Here is a 26847-nt window from a genome sequence, read left to right on the forward strand (position 1 = left end):
GAATGCACCCCTTGTCCTTTTTTGCAGCTGCTGCCCTTCTCAAATTGCTGCCTTACTGCTGTCGAGAAAAATGGCACATTTTCCCTTTAAAACCAGGCATGTGGGGAGCACACACCTTGTTTTAATGCAAAATAATGCTCTCCCAGGGCTTCTGGGTCTGCAGTTTTGCATTATAACCAGGTGCACACGCCTTGAATGCCTCATTTTAAAGAGAAAATGCAACTTTTTCCTCATTGATGAATTCTACCAGCATTTGATGGTGATTTCAGTGGCAGGGGTGGTGGTGTCGCTGGACCAAAGCTACCCACCTCTGCTTAAAGCTTTTTGGCATCTTTGTTTCAGACAAATAAACCCTTGATTGTCTGTCTTGGTTTTAGTCTTGATGACCATCTCCAAACTACTGGCCATAAATCAGACATTACAATATTAGGGAAGTGATAAGTATAAATGTTTTAATATTGGAACATATTTAATATATTTAACTTTTGTATATTTCTATTCATAAGTTTTAAATGTATATGTTTTAAGTTTTGTAATGCCGCCTTGAGGCCCAGCATTGGGCAAAAGGCGGGATAGAAATTTATTTATTTATTACATTTCTATACTGCCCCATAGCCAAAGCTCTCAGTTTACAAAGATTAAAACATTAATAATAAAAAATCAGGATACAAAATTTAAAAATATAAAAGCATAAAAACAGATAATAACAAAGTCTGCCTTCTTTGTCCCTAAGCACCATATTTTTCTTATATGCAACTTCATGCAGAGTCACTCAATAATAATAATAATAATAATAATAATAATAATAATAATATCATATTGAGTGATATGGTGAGGTGAACAATAATATATGGCATACTTCACAATGATGCAATAAACTGATGTGCCTTAAGCAAATACGTTCACGTTTGAAAAGGCCTGGGCAAGGCCCATTTTCGCAACTATATTCATCAGGTGACTACTACTGTTGAATGATAATGTGTGGTCTTTCCATTAATGGCATTGCCTGGACTTGAGTCAAAGAGTCATCATACTGAATGAGTTGCCAAATAGATTTTGAGCCTAGTGTTTAATTCTGAGCAGAGAAAACAGCCTTCCATCCACGTTAAATCAACACGGTCTAATGTTAAGAATGGCCAGGTTTGCACAATTACTGGGGGGGGGGGAGAAGCTACCGTGACTTCTTCCCATGCTCCTGCAGGTGCTACGCACATGGCCACCTTTTGCATAATTTCCACGACACTGCACAGGTTGCTGTGTTAACTGAATGTGATGTGGTGCATGGCAGAGGTGGCTTCTTACCTCCTACAAACCCTACTATAAGCCGTGAGTTATGGTGTGGGGAAGAAGCCACTCTCACTGTGCCTTGTTCAGATGACACAGAAACCTGTGTGGCAGGTAATTATGGAAATGGCAGTTGTTTGTGCGACATGGGCAGGAGCAGGGGATGACGCCACGGAGGCTTATTTCCCCCCCCCCTCATGATTGTCCAACCCAGTCAATGAGTGTCTCTCTGAAGGTATCTGAAGTTCGGCCAGGATATATGTCTCCTGCAACACTCCCTTATAAGCTCACTTGGATTTTTAAAAAAGGATTCTTTACTTTTTAAGGCTTTTGAATTTCTTTGATAAATTCACTTATGCCTTGGAACTATTGTACGACAGAAAATCTTGTAAGCTTTCTAAAAAGGAGCTCATGGGACATCTATGCAGTGTTCACAATTTTGGGTTGCAATCCTGTGTTCAGGTCTAGCATGCTAAGTACTTATTTATTATTTATTTATTATTGCATTTATATCCTGCCTTTTTTCATCTTAAAGAACCTAAGGCAGCGTACATAATCCTCCTCCTCTCCATTTTTATTCTCACAACAACCCTGTGAGGTAGGTTGGGCTGAGAGTCTGTGACTGGCCCAAAGTCACCCAGTGGGTTTCCATGGCTGAGTGGGGCCTAGAACCAGGATCTCCCGACTCCTAGTCCAACACTTTAGACACTACACCACACTTCAAGAAATCTGATTTGTAGTGCTGTCAGATGTGCATAAGACTTCAGCCTGGGTTGCACATGAGCAACTAGTCAGTTTATTTTGCCTTTCTGTGGTACATCTGCACTACTAGAGAGCAAGGAAAGAAAAGAATAGTTCACGGAGCCAAAGGCCTGTAGCTGAATCGTAGAAAGTCTTCCACTGTCAAATGCCGTTGGCCCAGCTATTGCTATCGGCTTATTTCCCCAGATGATTCAGTAATTGGGGTCAATATTTCTTTCCTTTCCCAATTGCTGAATGTTGTTGAGTGTGAAGTTTTTGGTGAAGGAGCTTGTCAACAAAATAAGTCTTGGGGCCTTGCTAGACCTGCCGGCGTAGGCGGGGCCGAGGCGCGCTAACGTTAGCTCGCCTCCCCCACACTTCCAGACGGCGGAGCCGCAGGGAGAACGGAAGCCCTGCGGCGTCCGCCATTTTTTTGTTGTTGTTTAAAGGGGCCGCGGGTGGCCCGAAGACACCGGGAAGGTAAGTTTTTTTAAAAAAAAACCGGGGGGGGGGGAGGATGGCAGGGTGGGTGGCAAGGGGGGGGCGGGTGACAGAGGGAGCGCTGCGCGCCGCCACCGCCGCTCCCTGCTTGGGAGTGGCGGCGGCGGCGCGCGGCGCTCCCTCTGTCACTGCCCCCCCCTTGCCACCCACCCTGCCATCCTCCCCCCTCTTTCCCCCCCGCCGGGCCGATGGGCCACGGCTTTTTGCGGCTCCTCGCGAGTAAGCGAGGAGACGCCAAAAGCTGCAGAAGTCTCCACACTTCCCCCAGACCCGGCCTGAGGCTGGAGCTGGGGAAAAAGCACGCCATAAGCGACTTTGCTTATGGCGCGCTAGACCAGGCCTCACTGCGGCCTGCCGCCGGATTCCCCTGTGCGTCATCTGGACGCACAGCAGGGAAACCGGGTTGGAAGGTGCGCTAAGGCCTGGTCTAGCAAGGCCCTTGGTTTCTTGATTTATAAATAATGTTTTTATTCACAGGATTGATTTCACATGGGTATGCTAAAGCAAAGTTTGGGGCTACCGCAGAAATTACTACAATTGTTTATTTTCTGTTTGGCAGGGAAGGGGGACAATGAGCTTAGTCTTGGATCCTTTTAAAGCTGAAGCATCTACCAGTAGGAGCAAGCCCTTTTAATTTTCCTAAAGGCAGTCACCCTTTTTTGTGCTACTACTACTTGTAGCAGATAATCTAATTTAAACTTCTGGGATGAGTCATACTCCCTCAATGGGATTTAAATCCAGTTTAAACTCTCTGATGTCAGATGTCCTTCTGAGTTATTCCTGTATCACTTTTGAAACTTAAATCGTAGTCTTTTGGTTGTCTCAATTTATGCTGAGCAGAGAAGATGAACTGTGAACACGTAGCTATTGAATAACTGTATCCACAACATGTTTTGAAGCAGTAAAAACATATCTCGAATATACGCCTGATGCTTATTGGATTTTGAACATCAGGGGTCTTCCCCTTTCTTCCCTTTAGTTGCTTTTTAATGGTGGCTCATAATAGCATTCATCTGGGATTAGGACAGCGGTGTGATGTTGGTTTCTGGAGTCATGTTGATAATAACAGCACGGTGGAAAGAGAAACTCTCAACTTGCAAACCTTACTTTTTCTCCTACTTAAATGCTGCAGCCTTTGCAATACCTACTGCAACCCACTTGTTGCAGTAGGTATTGCCAGTTAGGAAACTCCTATGCACACTTAATTCCTGGGTAATTTGGTGTTTCGGATGTGTGCTAGGTGAGCAGGTGTAACTGCCATTTTGCTCCTTCCAGGAATTTTTATTTTTTTTACATTTATATCCCGCCTTTTTTCCACTCCAAGGAACCCAAGGCAGCATACATAACCCTCCTCGTCTCCATGTTATCCTCACAACAACCCTGTGAGGTAGGTTGGGCTGTGGGTCTGTGACTGGCTCAAAGTCACCCAGTGGGTTTCCATGGCCAAGTGAGGACTAGAACCCGGATCTCCCGACTCACCGTCCAACAGCTTAGCCACTACACCACACTTGCTTCTAACAAGTCAGGATTCATAAGCCAAGCTTTGCCACAGTTGCTGGTTTGTGCATAATAGGAAGCTGTGTTTAAGTGCTGGATCTCAGCTTGTTTTCCTGGTTGCACAAAGGGCAACCTATGAGCAGGTTGTGTGCATCTGGATACTGCTTGTGAATATTCTGGCTTATTAAGCCAGGATTTGGGGCTTCCTCTTACATGCAAACATCGGCAGGGAAGGTTACTGTGTCGTTGCCAGGAGAAAATTCAACTAATTTTCACATCTACCACATCTTGGGCTGGCATTGTGAAGGCTTGTAGGCCAGGAAAATCAGGAGAATGTGGCAAGTGAATAGAAGAGCTAGTGCGAGACACTCAAGGTCAACCTTCCCCAATTGGGTGCCCTCCAGCCTTTCCAGTAGTCAGGGATGCTGGGAGTTGTGGAGAGGGTGGCTCAAGTTTCTCAGCACATTTTGTTCCATAATCATTGCATCACAAATGTGTGGTTGCAATATTCCTTGTTCACTGGAGTCAACATTCTCACTTTGTTTGCATAATAAAGTTGCCACATTTTGTGTTACAACTGTTAATTCATTCTACTGCTTGGAAGATTTGGTTCCCTCTCCTAACTTCCCCAGGTTTGATTCAGACCTGCTTCCAGAACTTTAGCTTTTTCTTAAAACCATCCGTTGTTCCTGCACCCGATGTGCATCGTTTTAATGATTCTTACAAATGCCAGTCTCGTGTTGCATCTCTTGTGGCTCCCCAGTTTTTCTAATCCCACAATGACTCGTCTTCCTGTAAAGTTAAATATTATATATTTGTTAAGCATCTTGGTGGTGTATAAAGCATCTGAGCTAAGCAGGTGGTAGAGTAACACAGTGAATAAATGTGTAGGAGAATGTGAATAGGAACAAACACTAACGTTTTGTTTGAAAGCACAGAAGAACGAAAACCTGAGAACTATAAAAGGGCAGTAGAGATCTAAAGTCTGGTGCCAGAGGCCAATGCTAAACATGCATAAACTTACAGTGGACAATTGGGCTCTGAGGTTTTCTGTACAAACACTAACTTTGATGCTCATCCAACATGGCTTACACACCAGGCATCACATTACTCTCTCTGGAATGATTCCCATTGAGAAGTAGTTCTAGCTGTAAAGGAAACAAAAATGGCAATATCATGCCTTTGTTTTTATGTAAGGGCTATAAAGAAAGGAATAAAAAAACAGTGTGTACAGCATATGCTGCCTCAGTTCCAGTCTTCTTCGGTTGGACAAAGTTTATTCCCTTCTGGTTCGTGAAGGAGTGCAACATTTAAGGAGAATTAGATGGCAGTGGTTCCTTAGGAGGCTCTTTGCCAAACTAGAAATTACCGTTTAAAATGTAGTTCTTTCTAAACATGTTAGCACATCTAGTTTCATCTTCCCCTTTGGCCACATTAAAGAGAACATACCAGTGTACTGATGTCATGCTCTTCTGTGTTTCATTGAGGAAATAAACTTGGGATTTTGTTTCAAGACCCGTGATTTTGATGAGCTGTGTGCATTGTTTGTTTATTCGCAGCCAGCCATTGTAGTGTAGTTCCATAGAATTTGCTACCACAAGATGTAGTAAATGTTTGAATTAGTTTTATGTACTTTATGGTGTTTTTATTTGTGTTGTACTACACCTTGATCAAGAGGGAGAGGCGGGTAACAAATAAATATGATGATGATGATAATGATGATGATGTAGTGATGGCTACCACCTTGGATGGATTTAAAAGGGGATTAGACAAATTCATGGAGGAAAAGGCTGTCAATGGCTACTAGTCATCATGGCTATATATTACTTGTATTGTAATATCAGGGGCAGTATGTCTCTATATACCACTTGTTGGGAGGGTGCTGTTGCATTCATGTCTTGCTTTGGGCTTCCAATGGGCATCTGGTTGGCCACTGTGAACAGAATCCTGGACAAAAGAGGCCTTTCATCTGACCCAGATGGCTCTCCTTGTGTTCCTAAAAGGAGGTGCTAATGATTCATATATTGTCTTCTACCCTTCCACCAGGAAGCTCAGGGTTATCCCATTTTATCTTCACAACATCCCCAATCAGGTAGGCTAGGCTATGATGTGGTGATTTGCCCAAGGCCATGCATAAGTTTCAGGGGTGAACAGTGTTTTGCAACTGGGCCTCCCTAGTCCATGCCCATCAGTATATCGTACCTGTTTTATGTTGACTGGTAACTAGATTTTATGTCATCATGGGAGCATATTGAAGCCTACTTTTTCTCAAAATCTACAGTAGTTATTTATACCAACAAACGAATTCCTTTTAAATAATGCTAGAGTAGGTTGTTCTCCTTGATCTTCATAAACTAACTTAAAGAACTTTGAATGCTTTTGTGATGCAACATTTTGAATGAATTGTGTGTGTTTTCTATGTCTGCGTATATCAATCCAATTGCAATAGTATTGTTCTTCCCCTAAAGGAGATGAAAGCCAAAAGCTATTGAAAAGGAGACTCTTTTCTTTCGATTTATAAAATGTGGAATATATATCTCTAATAACATATGTTCAAAGTGTGCAGATAAAGAAAGTAGTTGTTCTGAAATACATATTCTGGATTGGATCCAGATTTGCCATTTTCCATGAGCTCCTTCCTCTCAGCGAAGGGCTTGAGGTCCAACAGAACCTCCTGCTAGAGGAAAGTGGGGAAGTAATTTGGCTGATCCCTGCTTCCCTCTGCAAACCCTTGCACCACTCCCACGCTGTTCCAGAGAGGGCAACTTTTCAGAGGGAGCTGAAGGGGGAAATGGAAAAAGTCGCCTCTCACTCCTTCCTCTTTAGAGTGTCCTGGGTGCGGCGTTCTGGATCTCATGCTGAACATGAATGGATATAGATAAGCATGTGAATAAAATTTGTTCAATTGAACAATCAAAATGTTTGGCTAACTTGGAGATGGACACTGCATTCATATTTAGGTATTTTGTATTAATATGCTTGTTTTAGGAAAGCAAATTAACAGGCTAAAAATCAAACCTGTCCCTGCCCCTTGAATTGCTGGGTTAAAGAGCACTGTGGGTAAAAACAGAATCAATATTAGGATAGTTTGGTAGTGAATACAATGTGAGGTTTGAGTACACTCTTGAGAATATGAAGAGGAATCAAATTTTAAATCGCTGAAAAGAAAATGGAAAGATGATTTAGTTGTTTTCTTAAATATGGATAGATGTCTTTTTATATGGCTGAAATTCTTTGTGTGCAGATTAGTGAGTAAAGCTTGCTTTTTAGCCACAGGCCAATTGGTATTAATTATTCTGTTAGTTTGTTGACTGGGGAAGAAAACCCAAAATGATTTAGGAAATCATTGGAATATACATCAAAAGGCAGCAGAAGATTTTATAAAAAGAAAACCCCAAAAAAAAAAAAGCAATTCTTCCAGGTAGGTCACTGAAGAATATTAAATCTCATAATGGCAAAACTTACAGTAGATTGATGATGAAGCAAAACAGCGTTTCGGTGCCTGAGGCTGATGGTTTTGTAACAGGGAAGTAAAGTTGTAGGAGACAGGCAGTCTCTATCCCTTTCCTGAAATATATTTCATATATATGCGCAAACATTTTTTTCATTCTCAATCTCTCTCTTCCTCTTACTTAAGCAATATGGCTGTTTATATATTTTCTTTTCTTGTCTCTCACAGAAATATTCCTGTGTATTTAAACTGTACCTTTTGTGGCAGTAATGCAGGTCACATTGCATGTGAATATATGTAATTGGGTGAGCCTTGTTTGTTTGTTTGAAAAAGCTTCTTCAGAAGTGGCATTTTGGAGTGGAAAAACAGGGAAGGGGAGGCACTTAATCCTTCCCTGTCTGCTGTTTCCTTGGGTTGTGCTATCCCCCCTTTCCAAATAGCTTCCCCCGCCCTCCATGATGTGTGTCAGATGTGTATTTGGAGCCCCACCCGGGGGAGGGGGGAGAAGTGCCTCTCCCATTTCCCTCCCAAACCTGCTTTTTAAACAAGAACAAAAATCCTTTGCATTACAGTTATACATGTTGGCATGCAGTTTTCTTTTTATTCATTTATTTAGCATATTTATACGCCCACCTTTCTCCCATCATGGAAGTCAAGGTAGTTTACATGCGGTTTCCCATCCAGACACTGGCCTGACCAAGACGTGCTTAGCATCAGAAAGGTGGCTGCATTATTCAGCCACAGACTGTTGGGGACTGTATGGCCCCGTTCAGAAGACACTTTAAACCATGGCTCTAACCACGGTGGTTAAGCCAGAAAGCTGGGCTCTGTTCAGAAGACACCTTAAACTATGGCTTTAACCACGGTGGTTAAGCCAGAAAGCTGGGCTCTGTTCAGAAGACACCTTAAACCATGGCTTTAACCACCGTGGTTAAAGCCATGGTTTAAGGTGTCTTCTGAACACGGCCTGGTGTTCTGGCTTAACCACCATGGTTAAAGCCATGATTAAGGTGTCTTCTGAATGGGCCCTATGTGTTTTGAAATATGTAAATAACAAGCTATGTACCGACCAATGTGTAGCATGTAGTTTGGCTCTTAAACAGTCACACTTAAACATGTACATTTAGGTTATTTTGTAGTGTTGGACACCATGTGTATAGATTCCAACTTTTTGTGCATACAAATCAAATTGGGTGTTCTGAAAAAAGGAATGCAGTAAAATATTAAATCACAGGGCCTGATCAGGTGGCACCTTGCAATGAGAGGGAATGAATCTCAAGTATATATTTGTCTTCAGCTCACCCTCTTCTCAGGGAATAAATCTTTTTGAGGTAAATGTGTCTGCCTAAGCCTTCATGGCCTTTTGCCACTTGCTGTCTAGGGATGGATTGCTCGTTTGGTAAAATCTCTTTTCTCCTCTGTTGCTTCTAGCTGATGAGCCTCTACTCAGTTTTTTTTTAAAGTATGTATGTATGTTTGTCCAAAGGTGCATATGACATTACTCTTGGTTCTGTTGTTTATATTTATTAGTCGTTTTATAACATACCTTTTTTTTAACGTGATGTACAAGGTAACACAACATTAAAACAAAAGTCCAACATTTAATAGTAAAATCTAAATCTAGCCTGAAAGGTAAAAATTAGTGACTCACATAAAAAAAGCTCAAGTCATTATTCCATTTCAAGAGTTCATCTAAATATTCTGCACAACTTTCTTATACTCTTCTGTGTGTCCTAAATCTGGGGTTGGCTGATCTCCTGATGTCCAATTATCAACTCCCAGAAGCATCCTGCCAGCATGGCCAATGGATATGAAAGGTGGTCTTGATGTCCAAAACATCTGGAGATCTACTTTCTGTCCAACCCTGGCCTAGATTGGTGTCATCTGCAAATTTCACCAACAAACTTTTGCTTCCTTCTAGAGATTGTTAACAAAATAATGGGCACAATGGAATGCAGGACTGATCCTTGATGATGGATTCCCTCTGGTTCTGGTTTTCTCTTTTTCTTCCTGAAATTTTTTTTTGACTTTTCCTTTAACCAGTGCTTAAAATTGGCTTATACATCTTAGTTAAAGCTATCCGTGGTTAGCACCAGGGCGGACATAAAATTGCACCACAGTTAATGCTAACTGGTGAAGAGGGAGAGAAAATATGCCTGAGGTGGGAGTTTATATTAAGCCTGAAGGATGTTACTGATAACCATGGTTAGGAGATCACTAGCATTACGTTTGCCTTGGATCAAAAATGCACACAGCTTTCCTTTGATTAAACTTCCTGTAGCGTAACCTAAATTGTGAACACCTTCTTCCTCTTCCCCAGCCCCTTCAACTGCATGTCTGAGAGTCTTGTTCAAATGTTAAATTAATTTAGGTTATAAAACACCACACCTAGGTTTCTTGCATGCTGAAACTTTAGGAAAATGCATGTTATCTGAGCATACTTCTGCTCAGTATCATGGTGCCTGTTTGCAGAAGTCGGGGAAAGCGATTATGTTTTTGTCAGTTTCAGTCCTCTGGGGGATATTGAGGAGGGGAGAGAGAGAATCTGGGCATATTTTCCTTATTTGTATTTAGAGGATCCCTGTAGCGAAGCCAGTAATAACTGCATAGCAGTATACACAGGCAGGCAGTGTTAATGACATATTTTTTAAAAAGATAAGAGGCATATATAAACGTTTCTTTCTAAGAACATGGAAAGGAAGCCAGAAGAGATCAGTAATTGTCAACAATTCAAGTTATATATACATATATAAATATTTTCAGTTTTCTCTAGATTTCCCCTCACCCCCCCAGAAACATGGTTCCTTTCAGAGCTTGTAACCCAATTTTAATGGTTTTGATGATTTAATGATTGTGCTGCGTTGAACTTCACTAGTATTGCTGCGGGGTGTGTTTTCTGTCAGCATTTGATATGGGCAAATTCACTTATTTGTCACTGCTTTGATAAACTAGAAAATGTTTATAGTTGCAATAAAAATGTTTTGTTGCAGACCAATTCTGCCCACCCCACCCCCAGTTTCTGTCATAGGGACAGGGAGTAACCATTATCTTCATAAAGCATTATCAGTCATGAGGAGGGGACCCCCCCTCCCACACCGACTTCTGTACTTTAGATTGTTATGTTTGGAGTATCTTGGCACAACAATAACATAGTGATCCAGTTTGCACAAAACAACCCATGGTTAACAAACTGTGGGTTGTTTGGGAGCATGTGGGAGTGAGTGAGGCCTTAGCTAGACCAGGCTTTATCACGGGGCATACCCCGGGATCGCCCCTGTGCGTCCACATGACGCACAGGGGATCCCGGGATCAGGGAGGGATCATCCCTTGCCCCGGGATATAGGCCCCCACTTTGGGCCCGGTTTTTCCACGGTCTCGCGCGGAGCTGGGAGCCACGCACAGGGTGCAGCACTCCTCAGGAGCGCTGCGCCCATCGGGGGTAGGGTGGGGGAAGCAGGAAAATTAATTTAATTTTAAAAAAACACTTACCTTTCGGCGCTTGAGCGCTCCTGCTGCTTTAAAAAAAAATGGTGGGCGTGACGCCTCTCCTCCTCACGTGTAAACGGAGGAAGGATCTTAAACACAATGTGAGATCTTCCCTCCTCCATCCTGGATTAAAAGGGAGGTCTAGCTAAGGCCTGAGTGTGCTGGCATGCACCTGCTTCCTGTGTCGTTCACTGTGATGCATGAAACTGGAACTTTGAGTTGTTGAAGGAAAAGCAATCCAGAGTTTTAATCCAAAAACAAACCATAGGTTCAAACGTTGTGTTGTTTTTCACTTAGCAATCCAGAGCTTTCCATGTCTTGGGGAACATCATGGAGTGTCCCTGGGGTATTTAGCATGTGGAAGTGGATGAACGGTTGGGAGCCAGCACACTTACTCCTGCACACTTCCAAACAGCCCTGGTTGCATGAGAACGAGGTCAGAATAACTTTGGTGTGCTGTTTGCTCCTATTTTGTGCCTATCCTACAAAAACAAAGAACAGATAAGATCTGCTATTGCACATGCTCAGCACAGGAGACCTCTGTGCTGCTCAGTGGAAACATTTAGCTTCCCTTCTCTATTGTCTAGAATGGGGAGGTCTCAATAACTCCTACATAGCTTAGAATAGATAATGTTATCGGAGTGGCACAGGGATAACTCCTTCCAGTCCTAGCTTAGTGTTCAAACCAGTTTCTAACTCTGATGTCACAGCAAACGGGGAATTGATGAACCAGGAAATATTGTATTAAGCTAAGCGAGCGTGGGGAGGAGAAAAGAAGCACGTTGATCTATGGTGTGTTCCTGATCCAACATCTGTATTTTATTGGGCCAGGGTTGTGATCTCGGCATGTCTCTCAGATATCTCAGCCTGGCTGCTTCATCGTCGTTTGAAACTTAATATGGCAAAGACTGAATTGCTTGTTTTTCCTCCTAAACCTTCTCCTCATCTCTCATTCTCTCTTACTGTCAATGATGTTACGCTTACTCCGGTCAATGAAGCTCGTAGTCTTGGCTTTATATTTGACTCCGCGCTCTCCTTTATTCCTCATATTGAGGCAGTAGCTAAATCCTGTCGTTTTTTCCTGTATAATATTGCCAAGATTCGATCATTTTTGTCTGTCTCTTCTGCCAAGACTCTTGTTCATGCATCGGTTATCTCTCGGTTGGACTACTGCAACCTTCTTCTTACTGGCCTTCCTTCTTCTCACATCAGTCCGTTGGTTTCTGTTCACCACTCTGCTGCTAAGATCATCTTCTTGGCTCGCCGCTCTGACCATGTAACTCCACTTCTGAAATCTCTTCATTGGCTTCCAATTCACTTGAGAATCCAATATAAACTTCTCCTGTTGACCTACAAAGCTTTTCACGGTCTAGCTCCTTCCTATCTCTCCTCTCTCATCTCACACTATTGCCCCGCTCGTGCTCTTCGCTCCTCTGATGCCATGTTTCTCGCCTGCCCAAGGGTCTCTACTTCCCTTGCTCGGCTTCGTCCCTTCTCTTCTGCTGCCCCTTACACCTGGAACGCTCTTCCAGAACATTTGAGATCTACAAGCTCAATCGCAACTTTTAAAGCTCAACTAAAAACTTTCTTTTTCCTAAAGCTTTTAAAACTTGATGTTGCTCGGACTTTATACTGTTAGTTTTACCCTACCCTGTGCCTGTTTACCCTACCCAGTGCCTGTTTGCATTCCCTTCCCCTCCTTATTGCTTTACTATGATTTTAGTAGAATGTAAGCCTATGCGGCAGGGTCTTGCTATTTACTGTTTTACTCTGTACAGCACCATGTACATTGATGGTGCTATATAAATAAATAAATAAATAAATAAATAATAATAGTAATAATAATTGCTGAAATGTGGCAATCGGAACTTCGTCTAACTAAGGGTGCAATCCTATGCATGCTTAGGCAAAAAAATAAAATGGCTGGATGAGGCATGTTGGAGTTGTAGGACGTTTTTCTGTCTACACACACATAGGATTGCGCTCTAGTTCTTTTAAGTTCTTTGGCGCTCAAGATTGAAAGGTTGGTTTTCATTCGATTGTTTCGGAAGGAAATACGACTAAACCTTTTGAAGAGGTTGGTAAATTGTCAGGTGTTCTGAAGGAAAGATTTGAACATCCACTCCAGAGTACCAGCATACACCTGCATAAGCAAGAGTGCGTACGCAGCCACCTGAACACATTCTGATTCATGCAATTAAAGCAGTTTACAGAGTTCATAAGAAAGGAATATCACACACTGAGGTTTGATGTCTCTTTCATGAAGAACAAAAGAGTTTCGATGCTTTCACTTCAAGTTTGCCCTAACCATTGTGTAGTGAGGGAGGTTTAATGAATCATTGTTTAACTTAGATACTGCCAAGTATTTGACTGTAACATAGTCCCAAATATGTACATAGCACTTTGCTGACAGACCCTTATTTAACTATGATTAATTGGCATTGGATAGTTATTTAATTACTTCTGAAGAAATCTTAAAAACAGTGTGTGTCTTCTGATTAAGTTATTTAATGTGATACTATCCATAAAACTCTGGAATGAGTGCATTCCCCACAGAAACTAACATACATTGCATGAGGGAGGTGAGAGTTTTTAAATGCCCTAAAATTATCAGGCATGTGCCTCTTTGACGGTCAAACATCCCTTCTGAAATATATTTAGCTATAAATTGATGAACTTTTTTTTTACAAGTGCAGGAGGAAATATAAAAAGGATATTCTTAATGATCTGGAACAGAATTAAAAGATGTGAAAAGATTTTTCAGGATTCTGTGCGTTAAATTTTATATCTTTTTTTAAAAAAAAGTTTCATGGCTTCAAAACAAACATGATCCTTAGCCCTGCCCTCCTGGCCACCTTCATGAACTCCTTTAGTAAAGAGGAAAAAGCCAGAGTTTGTTATCAGGGGATAAGTGACAGGATGGCATTTCTGCTGCACATCTCTTTATCTCGCACTTTATCAACTTTGGTATAAAAGTATTCAAGTTTAAATGGCAAAATATACAGGCTGCGTTGTCAATAGCAAATATGTGTTTAAACAAGCAGGGTTTCTCTTCTCCTTCAGCCCTCCTTGAGTTTATTGCAAGGAAGCCGAGTCATTGAAATGCCACAGGCTGTGAAGTTACATTAGAATTAGATCAATTCTCGTGGGATTACATGTATTTACGCTAAATTTGAAAGTCTTTGATTGTGATACAGTTTCCTCTGCTTCTTACACCTTGTGGTTGTTGCACTTTTTTTTATCCTACCCTTCCTTCAAAGGACTCACAGTGATATACATGGGTACCCCCTTCAATTATTACTTGTACCACGGTGGTACAGGCATTGGTAACCTTAAGATTGGATTACTGCAACGCGCTCTATGTGGGGCTGCCCTTGAAGCTGCTCCGGAAGCTGGAGCTAGTGCAGAATGCTGCAGCTCGGCTGTTGTCTGGAGCTGCCCCTCTCCAGCATGTAACTCCTCTGCTGAGGGAACTGTACTGGCTGCCTATTAAGGTTCTTGTACTTGTATACAAAGCCCTAAACAACTTGGGACCAGGATCCCTGAGAGAGCACCTTCTCCTCTACCAACCTGCCCGGTCTCTGAGGTCATCCAAGGGCATGCTCCTGGTGGTTCCACATAGACCCATCCTCTGATTGGAGTCCACCAGGGGAAGAGCCCTCAGCATGGTGGCTCCCGTCCTATGGAATTCCCTGCCTCTAGAGGTCAGGCAGGCTCCAAACTTGTACTCCTTTCGGCGCCTCCTGAAAACATCTTTATTCCAGGAAGCCTTTCTTTAATATGCAGCCTTGAGTCTCTGTATTTGCTTTTTTTTAAATTTGTTTTAAGTGTCTTATTCTGTTTTTATTTTCATTTTATCTTGTTCACTGTTCCGAATTTTTTTCAATGGGGAGCAGTATATAAATATTCTTAATAAATAATAAATAAATTATTACATGTACGTATGAAGAATGTTAGGACGAACAAGAGTGACTTCTCCAATATTAACCAGTGTACTTCCATGGTCCAAGTTCCAACTTCCTGTTCCAGGGGTAGGCAACCTTTTTGAGCCATGGCCACATTTGGCAATTTGAGAAACGGTCCTGGGCACTGCCACAAAATAGCTGCCATGGGAAGTGTGGCAAATGACAAGTAACCTGCCCAAAAGACTGAGTACGACACACAGGATGGTGCTGAGCATACTAAGCAACTCATCTGAACACATAGTTTTCAGCACCAACAGAAACTTATTTCACAACAATTCCAGTTGCCAGTAAGAAAATGTTATATTTTTGTTTTAACGGAGAGGAATAGGGCACCTTAGTGTGTGTACCTCTACTCTAGTCAGTATATCATATTTAGTTTAATAATGCAGGTGTTTCATTCTCTGTCGAGATGTTGATATGCAATTTCTAGAGGCTGATGCTTAATGACTTCACTCAAAACGACTGTGTTTAACCTATGTTTAGGTCTGTCAGTTCCTCCTGCAAATTTCTCTGCGTTTCCTTCGGTCTCAGCGGAAGAACTGTCTACAATACTGCGCTCTTCGAAGCCTTCCACTTGTTCTCGTGATCCGATTCCTTCTCTCGTCTTTATTAATCTTATTCCTGCTTTCCTCCCTTCCTTGCTTCATATTATTAATCTTTCTCTGTCCTCTGGTTCATTTCCTTCTGCTTTTAAACATGCTACAGTCTCTCCCATTCTCAAGAAACCTACTCTTGATAGGCTATCTCTGCCTAACTACCGACCTGTCTCTTTGTTGCCGTTTGTTTCAAAGATCCTGGAGCGTGCGGTCTACTCTCGCTGTCTTGACTTTCTTTCTAGTAACTCTGCTTTGGATCCTTTTCAATCTGTATTCCATCCTCTGCATTCCACTGAAACAGCCCTTACTAAGATCACCAATGATCTCCTTACTGCCAAGTCTAAAGGCCATTATTCCGTTCTTATTCTCCTTGATCTAACTGCAGCCTTTGACACGGTTGATCACGATCTTCTCTTAGATTCCCTTCATGACCTTGGATTTTGTGGCTCTGTCTATAACTGGTTTGCCCCCTATCTAGCGGGTCGCTCTTTCAGCGTGTTGGCTAATGGCAACTCGTCTTCCTCCTTTCCCCTTTCAGTAGGGGTTCCGCAAGGCTCGGTGCTTGGCCCGTTGTTGTTTTCCTTATACATGTTGCCCTTGGGCAAGCTTATTCAATCTCATGGCCTCCAATATCATCTGTACGCCGATGATACACAACTATATCTGTCATCTCCGGAACTTTCTACTGATGTTCACGATCGTATCTCGGCATGTCTTTCAGATATCTCAACTTGGCTGCTTCATCATCGTTTGAAACTTAATATGGCAAAGACTGAATTGCTTGTTTTTCCTCCTAAACCTTCCCCTCATCTCTCATTCTCTCTTACTGTCAATGATGTTACGCTTACTCCGGTCAAGGAAGCTCGTAGCCTTGGCTTTATATTTGACTCCTCGCTCTCCTTTATTCCTCATATTGAGGCAGTAGCTAAATCTTGTCGATTTTTCCTGTATAATATTGCCAGGATTCGATCATTTTTGTCTGTCTCTTCTGCCAAGACGCTTGTTCATGCACTGGTTATTTCTCGGTTGGACTACTGCAACCTCCAGAACATTTGAGAACTACAAGTTCAATCGCAGCTTTTAAAGCTCAACTAAAAACTTTTCTTTTTCCTAAAGCTTTTAAAACTTGATGTTGCTCGGACTTTATACTGTTAGTTTTACCCTACCCTGTGCCTGCTTACCCTACCCTGTGCCTGTTTGCATTCTCTTCCCCTCCTTATTGTTTTACTATGATTTTATTAGATTGTAAGCCTATGCAGCAGGGTCTTGCTATTTGCTGTTTTACTCTGTACAGCACCATGTACATTGATGGTGCTATATAAATAAATAAATAATAATAATAATAATAATAATAATAATAATAATAATAATAATAAATATCCAGAGAGCCATGCTTGCATTTCAGGGATCATCTGTGCTTCACTGCGGCCCCCTGAAGAGCCACTTTCAGGTGGGCAGTGGACCCCCCAGAGTGACATTTGATGCAGATGCAAGAATTTGGCAACTCTTTCAGACTTTTACTGAAGTGCTATAGACCTACACAGGGTGCTTTTTTGGAACTTGGCTATAGCTTTCATGATTTACTCTGAGTCTACAAAATGCTGGCTTCGTTTCTTTGAAAGAAACAATTTTGATGGCTGTTACCCTTCTCTAGGGCACAGCTTTCCAAAAGGTGTATCATCAAATCCCTGCTGCTTTCATGTTTTTAATTGTGTTCATGTACCGATTCTTTCCAAGTAATATGGTTCTACTTTGTTGTTATCCAGAATTAACATGTGAAGTAGTCAGATTAAAATGATACTTTCACTTCTACACCCCCAATCTATCTTTATATTATTTTTTTAAAGACTCATTCCTCCCCTCCGCCCCCACTCCGGTCTTGATTTTTTAATTTTTTTTTAAAAAAAGGAAAACATTTTTTGCATACCAGAAACTTTGGCAAAACACCCTTTTTAGAACACTGCGTTACTTAACAGAACATCACAAGGCAGGCACCAAAGCTACAGTTTGTTGGAGTTGATTAGCAACTTGATTACCCATGAGAACTAAGTAGTTATTTTAAATGTGAATATTGCATATAAATAATCTTCCTTGTGGAATGATTAGTGCAGCTATTGGCTAGGTTGATACCAGCTTGGCTCTGAAATGAAATTATATTATTTTGGCACTTGTTAGCAGTTGTCATAACTTTAGACGTTTCTTTCTGCAACACTTGTGTTTGTTTTTGTTTTGGGTTAGAGAGCCAAGACAGGGCTTTTACTGTGCCTATCTCATAAACCTTATTTATTCCGAGCTTTGAAATGTTTATGGAGAGGGGCGAGTTACATACCTCTCAAGTGTTTTGAGAAAATCCCTCTTCAACAACTCCTCAAGCAACCTTTAGAAGAATGAGTGAGTCGGGGACTTGTGAGAAAGCCGGAAACAAAGCCTGAGATGTTCTCAGGATTGAGACTTCAAAGGGCAATACGGCTTGATGACGTAGTTTCTATGTACATTTCATTATGAGGTTGTGTCTGCCCTCCAGCTCCCAAGGCCCTGTATCCAAATTACAAAGTTGAAACTGAATTTCCAAGTAGCTGAGAGTAGCCATGTTGGCTTCTACAATTTGGGTGAGCAACTATGATTCATTGACACAATGCAAAGGGTTTCCAGAGTTCATGCCATTTTAGCAATTCATTCCAACATACGTACTGTGTTGGATCCTATGTATACTTAGAAATTGGCCTGGATCCAAATAACTGCTGAACTTAGGAGGCTTTGACTTGCGTTTTTCAAACAGCAGCAGTCTGTGCTGTATGGCAACGTTCTTTAGAAACCATGGTGATGTCCAGGTTTCATTCTTGCAACACATTGTACATGGGGCTACCTGACAAGGCTACTGGGAAATTTGAGCTGGTTCAGAATATAGCATGCAGGCTGCAAGTGTTTAAAAGATCTCCACAGGCATCTAGTTTGTTTCTGGGCGTCATTCAAAGTGCTGGTCCTGACCTATAACGCTCTCATAAGAACATAGGAAGTGCCATGCTGGATCAGACCAAGGGTCCATCTAGTCTGCTCTTTGTTCACACAGTGGCCAACCAGCTGGCCAGGAATGAACAAGCAGGACATGGTGCAACAGCACCCTCCCACCCATGTTCCCCAGCAAGGTTCTTAAGACTTTGGGAACAGGGGAAGACTACCTGTTCCCATACAAAGCTGCCCATGCCTCAAGATCATCTTCAGAAGCCCTACTCGAGGTATTCCCACCTTCAACAGTAAGGCGGATCATAATTGGAAAGAGGAGTTCCCCCACCTGGCACCTACCTTGTTGACTTTAACATATCATGTCAAGACACTTCTATCCTCCCAAGCTTTTACTTAGGGCTGGGAAGCGGAGAATTGCGATGACTTTTGGAGGATGGCTAAAAGTCACAGAGCTTTGGGGTGCGTGGGGGACCTTTTGAGATCACCTGTGAGTTTTCTTCTTTTTTTATTTTTTAAAAAGCTAAGCCACCACATAGGGACATGTACCTCTCCTCCACCATCCCACCCCCCCAGGAACGCCCCGTAGAACAACAGTGCTTCAATATGTAGCATAGTTCCCATGGGACATTCTGGTCCTCATTTGCAGCCAAGCCGCTAGCTTTGTTTTAATAAACAAACAAAAGGGGGGCATATGGAAAAAAAGAGTCCCAGGACACCTCATTGAAAGGTAAGCAGTGCTTCCCCCCCCCCATAATTTTGTGTGTGTGTATGGGGGGGGAGGCTATGCCTGCATATAAATGTAGTAAAAACAACCTGAGTTGAATGTTTAGACCCAGCAGTACTTTTAATTGATTTGTTTCTTGCTGTTGCCAGATTACTATTACACCTGTCTTATCACAAGCATTTTAGATTTATAGTTTTGATTTAATTATTGGTGGGTTGATTTTGATGTCTCGTTATTAGCCACCTCGAACATTTTAAACCGTAAAGGGGGGAGGGTATAAATCAACATAACCTTTGCAAAGGTAAGTTCTGTCTCGCTAACGTTTTAGGACCAAAACAGACATTACGTTAAATGTGTGTTTGGCAGCTCTGTCTATTTTTACTCTGGAGCTGATGGTACCCAACAAGAAAGGGATCTTGGGACTGTGGTAGATGGCTTAATGAAATAGTATGCATAGTGTAGAGAAAGTGAATAGGGAGAAGTTTTTCACCCTCTGTCATACAGCACACAGGGCTCATCTACACCAAGCAGGATATTCCATTATGAAAGTGGTATATAAAAGGCAGGAGCCACACTACTGCTTTATAGCGGTATTGAAATGCACTGACAACTGTTGGGGCCCATGACACATACTGTATACTGCTTTCATACCACTTTCATAGTGTTATATCCTGCTTGGTGTAGATGTGTCCTGGGCCCCAACAGTTGTCAGTGCACTTCACTACCACTGCAAAGCAGTAGTGAAGATCCTGCAGTGCACTTCAATACCGCTATAGAGCAGTAGTGTGGCTCCTGCCTTTTATATGCCGCTTTCATACCAGTTTCATAATGGAATATCCTGCTTGGTGTAGATGAGCCCATAGTTAAACTATGGAATTTGGTACCACAAGATGTAGTGATGGCCACCAAGCTTGATAGCTTTAAAAAGGAATTGGATAAATATATGTAGGCAATCAATGGCTACTAGTCATGTTGGCTATATTTTATCTCCAGTATCAGAAGCAGTATCTCTCTCAGTACCACTTGCTGGGGAACCTGAGCAGGAAGATGCTTCTGCTTTTGGGTTCTGCTTGTGTGCTTTCCCGAAGACTTTGTGTTGTATCCCACCTCGATCCGGAGGGAGAGGCAGGTTATTATTATTATTATTATTATTATTATTATTATTATTATTCTGGTGGGAACAGAATGCTGGATTAAATAGGCCTTCCATCTGATCCAGCAGCAGGGCTCTTCTTATGTTCCTAAACATTTTAAATAAATAAATTGTGGTGCATTGCTCAAAGGTTAATACACACACGGCATGCTAAAAGTAGCAGTCTGGATCCCATCCCATGGACCTCATCCAGGAATAGTTAGTCACGCTTGAGTTCCATTGAAATTAGTGGGAGAATATAGTTGGGAAAAAAGTCTATTCCTTTTAATTTATTCCTTTTACTTCATTGTGTCTTTCTCTGGACTGGTTTTTACCCTTCCCAATGCCCCAGTGAAGTTTCTAAGAGTGGTCTTAAAAGCCTGAGAGTATTTCAGAAAAAATACAATTCCAGTTTTTTCTTTGGCAAAGGTTTATATGGCACCCGATGAACCAGGGATTGCTTTTAATTTTTAGTTGTATTACTTTTAATGTTACCTATGCTGGCTCTTTGGAAATTTTAGACTAACGATAATGTTATATAGTATGAATTGAGTGAAATATAGCTCACTTCTTTTATGTGCTATTCCTGAGCAATTATACATGACACTTTAGGTATTATGGGTTGCTTGCCATGAGTTGGAACCCATGCTGTTAGTGTCCTGATCCAAAATGGCTGCTGTTGTCTTGAGCAACGGAAGCTGATTTTATTTTCTTAGTGAAGACATTGCTAACTTTATTTTACTACTATGCTGTTGCCAATACTGGAAATGAAGTAGTTTGCTAAGGAAATAGCAATGCTTTATATCCCAAATCTCACTCCTTTTCAATCTGAACCTCCATGAACAAGGTTTTTACATTTGAAGATGCCTGGTGAATAAAGCTGTGTCAGAAATTGCACTCCTCTTACCCCTCAATCATCGGGTGGGGACAAGTGCATCTTGGCAACACTGGAAAAAAAAAGTCCATAAAACTTTTGTTTCAGTCTTCTACAGCTCTATGCTCCAAGTATTCGTCAACCATGGTGAGGTGCTAATTCACCCCCCTCCTTAATTCAGTGAAAATGTGATGTTTTTACACTTGTAGTTTTTTTGGTTCAATTTTAAAAAATGCACATTAAGTTGCTAGGGGTCAGAGTGACCTTGAAAAATGCTTGTTGAAGTTTTAGTTACTTTTCATGCCTACAGATGTTTTGCCCAGAACCTGCTTTGTCCATTCCATGTGAATAGCAGATGGAGAGAGTGAAAGAACAATACAAAAGGACCTGTTCACACCATCATGGAGGAGGAAATAAGTCAACATGGCTTATTTCTCCTGCTGCTCATGCTGGTGATATGCTGGGAGGACTTGCATAAATACCTTGTCCGGTAATTATTCGAAATTAACTGTGGTTAAATAAAAGGGGGTATGGTCAGTAGAAGGGGATATAGCCAACTATGGAACCCTGGAAAATAATCCCCCCCCCCCAGAAGAGCTGGATTGGCCCCTGGACCTGATGTTTCCCACCCCTATGATGGGCTCCAATGTCCTTTGTAGTGGTGGAAAATCCACACCTAGTCAGAAATGGTTACCATTCTTCTACTTTCACGATTTTTCCACCAAGTGGCAAGAGATTACAGATGACCAATTTATCGTGTGGTTATATGAGCATTAAGATCAGCTATTACTTAAATTTAGTTCTTATGTAAATGAATGCTGAAGTAAAAAATAATAATTAGTGGTGGAGTCCCTGGCTAGTTGTCTCAGTATGCCTTGTTGTTGTTGTTGTTATGAATTTGAATTCTTCATGTTGTGTCATGAAGGGAACGTTTGATCTGATCCGTCATTTTGGAATCTAGCTGATGCTTCCTCCTTAGATCTGGCATTGCGCTCAATTTTATTGGCAATGCAGGCCCGTGCTTTGCCAATGAAACCTTCTCTGGAAGGTGTCTTCTGGTGAAATGGTTGCATTTTCTCTCTTCTTAAACGCTGAGACCTTTTGGTGTGTGTGTGTGTGTGTGTGTGTTTTGGTAACTATGAAATTCTTCTTATTTTCAATCTGCTTCTCCCAGGTCCAGGCAAGTTATTGGTAAATCTCTTGAGATCAGTCTAAAATGATGCTGAGTAGTTTTGCCATGTGGGTTTTCTTTTAAAAAATAATTGGAAAGTTTTCCACTGTCCTAAATTGACCAAGATGGTGTTCTAACATGTTTAGCTTGACCTTTTTGTTTTGGTTTTTTTACCAAATGTATGTCATATGAATTGTATATGTTGCATAAATACCTGAACAACCAAAAATAGTTGAACTGAAATATTGCATGGAGTGGGGGTAGTTCAAGTAAAGTGCAGTATGGTTTGATTTATGATTCATGATTAATTATAATTTATGTATCACCATTGATGTGCATGACATTTTAGAGTGGGGGGTGGACAGAAGGAAGATCTCCAGATGTTTTGAATCAACTCATAATGTTCTGACTATTGGTTGTGCTGGCAGGGGCTCCTGGAGTTAGGGGGCATGTCTAGACGGGGCGATATCCCGGGGATCGTCCCTGTGCATCCACATGACATGCAGGGGATCCCAGGAGCAGGGAGGGATGATCTCTCCCTTTCCCAAGGATATCGCCCTACACTTTTATCCCAACTTTTCCTGCGGTCTTGTGATGATCCCGACACTGTGGGACGTGTGGCTGGCTGTCCCGGTTTTGTCCCAGCTCCTCGTAAATAACCGCGAGGAGCCGGGCATGGGGCGTGGAGCTCCTCAGGAGCTCCGTGCCCATCGGGGGTGGGGTGCGGGGAGTGGGAGGTTGTTGGTTTTTTTTTAAAAAAAACCTCACTTTTGCGCTCTTTTTCGATTAAAAAACAAAATGGCGGGTGCAATGTCCTCTTCCTCCTGGGATGCCGCACGCTGCGTGTAGACTGAGAGGGAGGATCTCACGATCATCATATCGCAAGATCATCTCTCTCCATACCCCCTCATCTAGCCATGCCTGAAGTCTAAAACATCTGCAGATCTGCCTTCTGCCCATCTTTGCTTCAGAGGACAAGAGGGCAGGTTGCTGCCCCATGAGCATACAACTTGAAATTCCATACAGGAGAAGCAATAGAAGAAAGCAGAGCAGGGGTGAAGAGGGAAAGGATATGTAATTGTTTCTGTGGCACATGCTTGGACTTCGATACAGGTTACCATCAGGGCCTTTTGAGGGAGCAGGAGATCTTTTCAAAGCTTTACTTAGAAATTATTTTTATTGGAATACTTAAGACATGGCAATTCAATACTATATGTTTCCCTTACATTATTTAGATTTTGGCAAAACAAAAAGGAAGCGCTGAAAACGGTTGACATGTTAATTTGTAGCCTGCTTGAAGAGCTGTGTGCTGAAATATATGTTCTTCCACATATCTGTCTTTGGAATCAGACAGTCACATATCAGGTCGTCACCAGAAAAAAGTTAATTTGTAGTTTAATTTTAGCTTTAACTAATATTGCATCCAGTTTGGCATGCATCATGTTAATTCATTCGGTTACTAAATCATTTTGAATTCAGTGATTCCAAAAACGGGGAAGAAAAAAAAACTTTCCACACAAGTTCCGCCCCACCCCACCCTGTCACTGTAAGGAACATGCCTTCAATTAAGCCGTAATATTTAGCAGTGGCATTTGAGAAAGTGGGTGAAGAAATTTAATCCTGCACAGGCTGATTCTTCACCTTCATGATTAATTTTGTTTGTTTATTCGTTCAATCGTTTCCGACTCTTCGTAACTTCATGGACCAGCCCACGCCAGAGCTTTCTGTCGGCTGTTGCCACCCCTAGCTCCCCCAAGGTCAAGTCTGTCACCTCCAGAATATCATCCATCCATCTTGCCCTTGGTCGACCCCTCTTCCTTTTGCCTTCCACTTTCCCTAGCATCAGCCTCTTCTCCAGGGTATCCTGTCTTCTCATTAATAAAGACATTAAAAAGTGGGCATGACCCATTTTATGGGTTTTGTTCTAAAGTTCACCTTTGAGGTAAATGTATAAATAAATGATGTGCTGTGTTCAACAAACCCATCTCAGCTATGCTCCCTGAAGAACATGATATTGGGCAATGACAAATTGTATTGCATTAGGCTGCAAATCATCTGACTCAGGTTGCAATGCATAAGCTGGTTGATTTTGGATCACCTAGGACTGGGCACTATTGATTGATTGATAGATAGAGTGATTTGATTTATATGCCTCTCAACAGGCAAACCTCAGGGAAGTTTACAATCATAAAAAGCCCCAAACAACAATAAATGGTGCTTTGAGAGGCAGTTGAGAGAAGATCTAGTTAACTTTTGTACAGCCTTCCAGTGTATTAAATGCTAGAGCTAACTGGTAATGCTTCCAAAAAGAAGGATTTTGCTTTGAGTTTTTTTCTAACGGAGTAAATTACTAACCAATCTAACCAATAAAAGAATGGGAGTATTTTAATCAATAAAGGCCTCTTGCTTTTTCAGAAATTTCATTCAAGTAGAACTTAAGAAAACAGAAGTGTGAATGCTTCACTGACAGATGAGCTCGTGGTTTTATTACTTGTACTAGAGATTAGCATGGTCAAATGTCTGTTGATTCTTTCTTAAAACGGACTGCGTCAACAAACCATTAACCGAAAATGTTTTATTTATTTATTACACTTATATACCTCTCCCATAGCCAGGGCTCTCTGGGCGGTTTACAGAAATTCTAAAATTGAGATAAAAACAAGTATACAAAATTTAAAATTCTAAAACACAGAACATACACATACAAAACATTAAAAACCGTTAAAAAACTAAACATGTGGGTGATTAAGATGTGCCGCCATATGCCTGGGCAAAGAGGAAAGTCTTAACCTGGCGCCGGAAAGATAGCAGCGTTGGTGCCAGGTGAGCCTCGTCAGGGAGATCATTCCATAGACTGGGGGCCACCACCGAAAAGGCCCTATCCCTCGTTGCCACACTCTGAGCCTCTCTCGGAGTAGGCACCCGGAGGAGGACCTTAGATGTTGAACATAGTGACCGGGTATATTCATGTCAGGAGAGGCGTTCCGTCAGGTATTGTGGTCCCAAGCCGTGTAAGGCTTTATAGGTCAAAACCAGCACCTTGAATTGGGCTCGGAAACATACAGGCAGCCAGTGCAAGCGGACCAGAGCAGGTGTTATATGGTCAAACCTCCTGGTTCCCGAAATCAATCTGGCCTCTGCATTTTGCATGAGCTGCAGCTTCTGAACCGTCTTCAAAGGCAGCCCTACGTAGAGCACATTGCACTAATCTAACTTGGAGTTTACCAGAGCATGGACAACTGAAGCCAGGTTATCCCTGTCTAGATAGGGGCGTAGCTGGGCCACCAACCGGAGTTTGCAGAAGGCAAATGTGTTTCAAAAACACATTCAATTTTAGTGGTGTACACCCTAAAAGTTTGTTGCCTTTTTACTATGTTGAAATCTAAAAGTCTTCAAAATTACTATATCCAGGCACATACACCCAATCCTGCTTCTGTTTATGTCATAGTACATGGATGGGTGAGGCTGGTGTAACACTTTTACTTTGTTAATGGCAGAACCATCATAAAATTGATGCTTTAAAACTCACTTTCATTAAATATTGTAACACTTTTTGCAGAAAGAAGCATTTATTCCATGGGGTTGAACCTGTTTAATTTGGCCCCAAACAGATTTAGATTTGTTTGACCTGGAATGGTCAGGTATTTCCTTTTTATTTGATTGAGGTGTCAAGCTATTTTGCAGTAATACTGTCTAGTTTTCAATCGTGTGCACGCTTCTCGGGGAGTAAGCCCAACCAAATATAGAGAGATTTACACATATATAGGAAGCACACATATATAGGACTGAGTGACATGGCTCATTTTTTTTTTTTTACTGTGGAACAAAACCACACTGCTTATTAAATCTTCAATTTTTCTCAAATCATTTTTTTTTTCAATAGGAAGAATTCTGAATCGTTTCACCAAAGATATTGGCCATCTGGATGACTTACTTCCATTAACATTTCTGGATATTGTGCAGGTAATCTAGGAGAGACTTGTGGAGAATTTGTTCGCATTTAGTTTTGGGGCTCTTAAGTTCTGGTGATGTACGTGTCAATAGTTTGTCAGTATTTCAGCTAGGTTTAACGAAGGGACTTGTTTAAGAAGGGTGTAGTCAGAACTTGAAGTTGCAAAGGGGGGGAAGAAATGAGTAATAAGTCCCTGGGAGGAGTGTCTCCTTGCAGTTTACCATTATGTCAAGGTTTCTGTATGTAGCAGCTACACGCTTGGTAAGTTGCACCTAGTTTGCCTTCCAGCCATTTGGCAGGCTTGCTGCAGTGTTATGAAATATGTCCACAGTAAAGAAACAATCAGCTCACATGAAAAGATAGCACTGATTAACCTAATTATGCGTGTACTTCCTCAAAGAAGCCAATGTTTACCATACTGTTTTGGGATTAAAACAGGTGTGGCTATTTACAAAGAAGAGATTAGCAATAATAGGGTTGAAAATAATAGCTGTAATGAGAACAAAAGA

The 26847-nt window shown here is 41.7% G+C and overlaps 1 protein-coding gene across 1 annotated transcript in view; it reads left to right on the top strand.

Annotated features, from left to right (window-relative positions):
• ABCC4 (ATP binding cassette subfamily C member 4 (PEL blood group)) overlaps positions 1 to 26847 on the top strand; it is a 178783-nt gene that overhangs the window by 66898 nt on the left and 85038 nt on the right. Inside the window, exon 20 of the mRNA XM_063126057.1 lies at positions 26270 to 26349. Within this exon, the coding sequence (XP_062982127.1) occupies positions 26270 to 26349 (80 nt within the window). The remainder of the gene's footprint in view (positions 1 to 26269; positions 26350 to 26847) is intronic.

The sequence above is a fragment of the Elgaria multicarinata genome, chromosome 5 (assembly GCF_023053635.1).
Source record: "Elgaria multicarinata webbii isolate HBS135686 ecotype San Diego chromosome 5, rElgMul1.1.pri, whole genome shotgun sequence".
Lineage (NCBI taxonomy): Eukaryota > Metazoa > Chordata > Lepidosauria > Squamata > Anguidae > Elgaria > Elgaria multicarinata.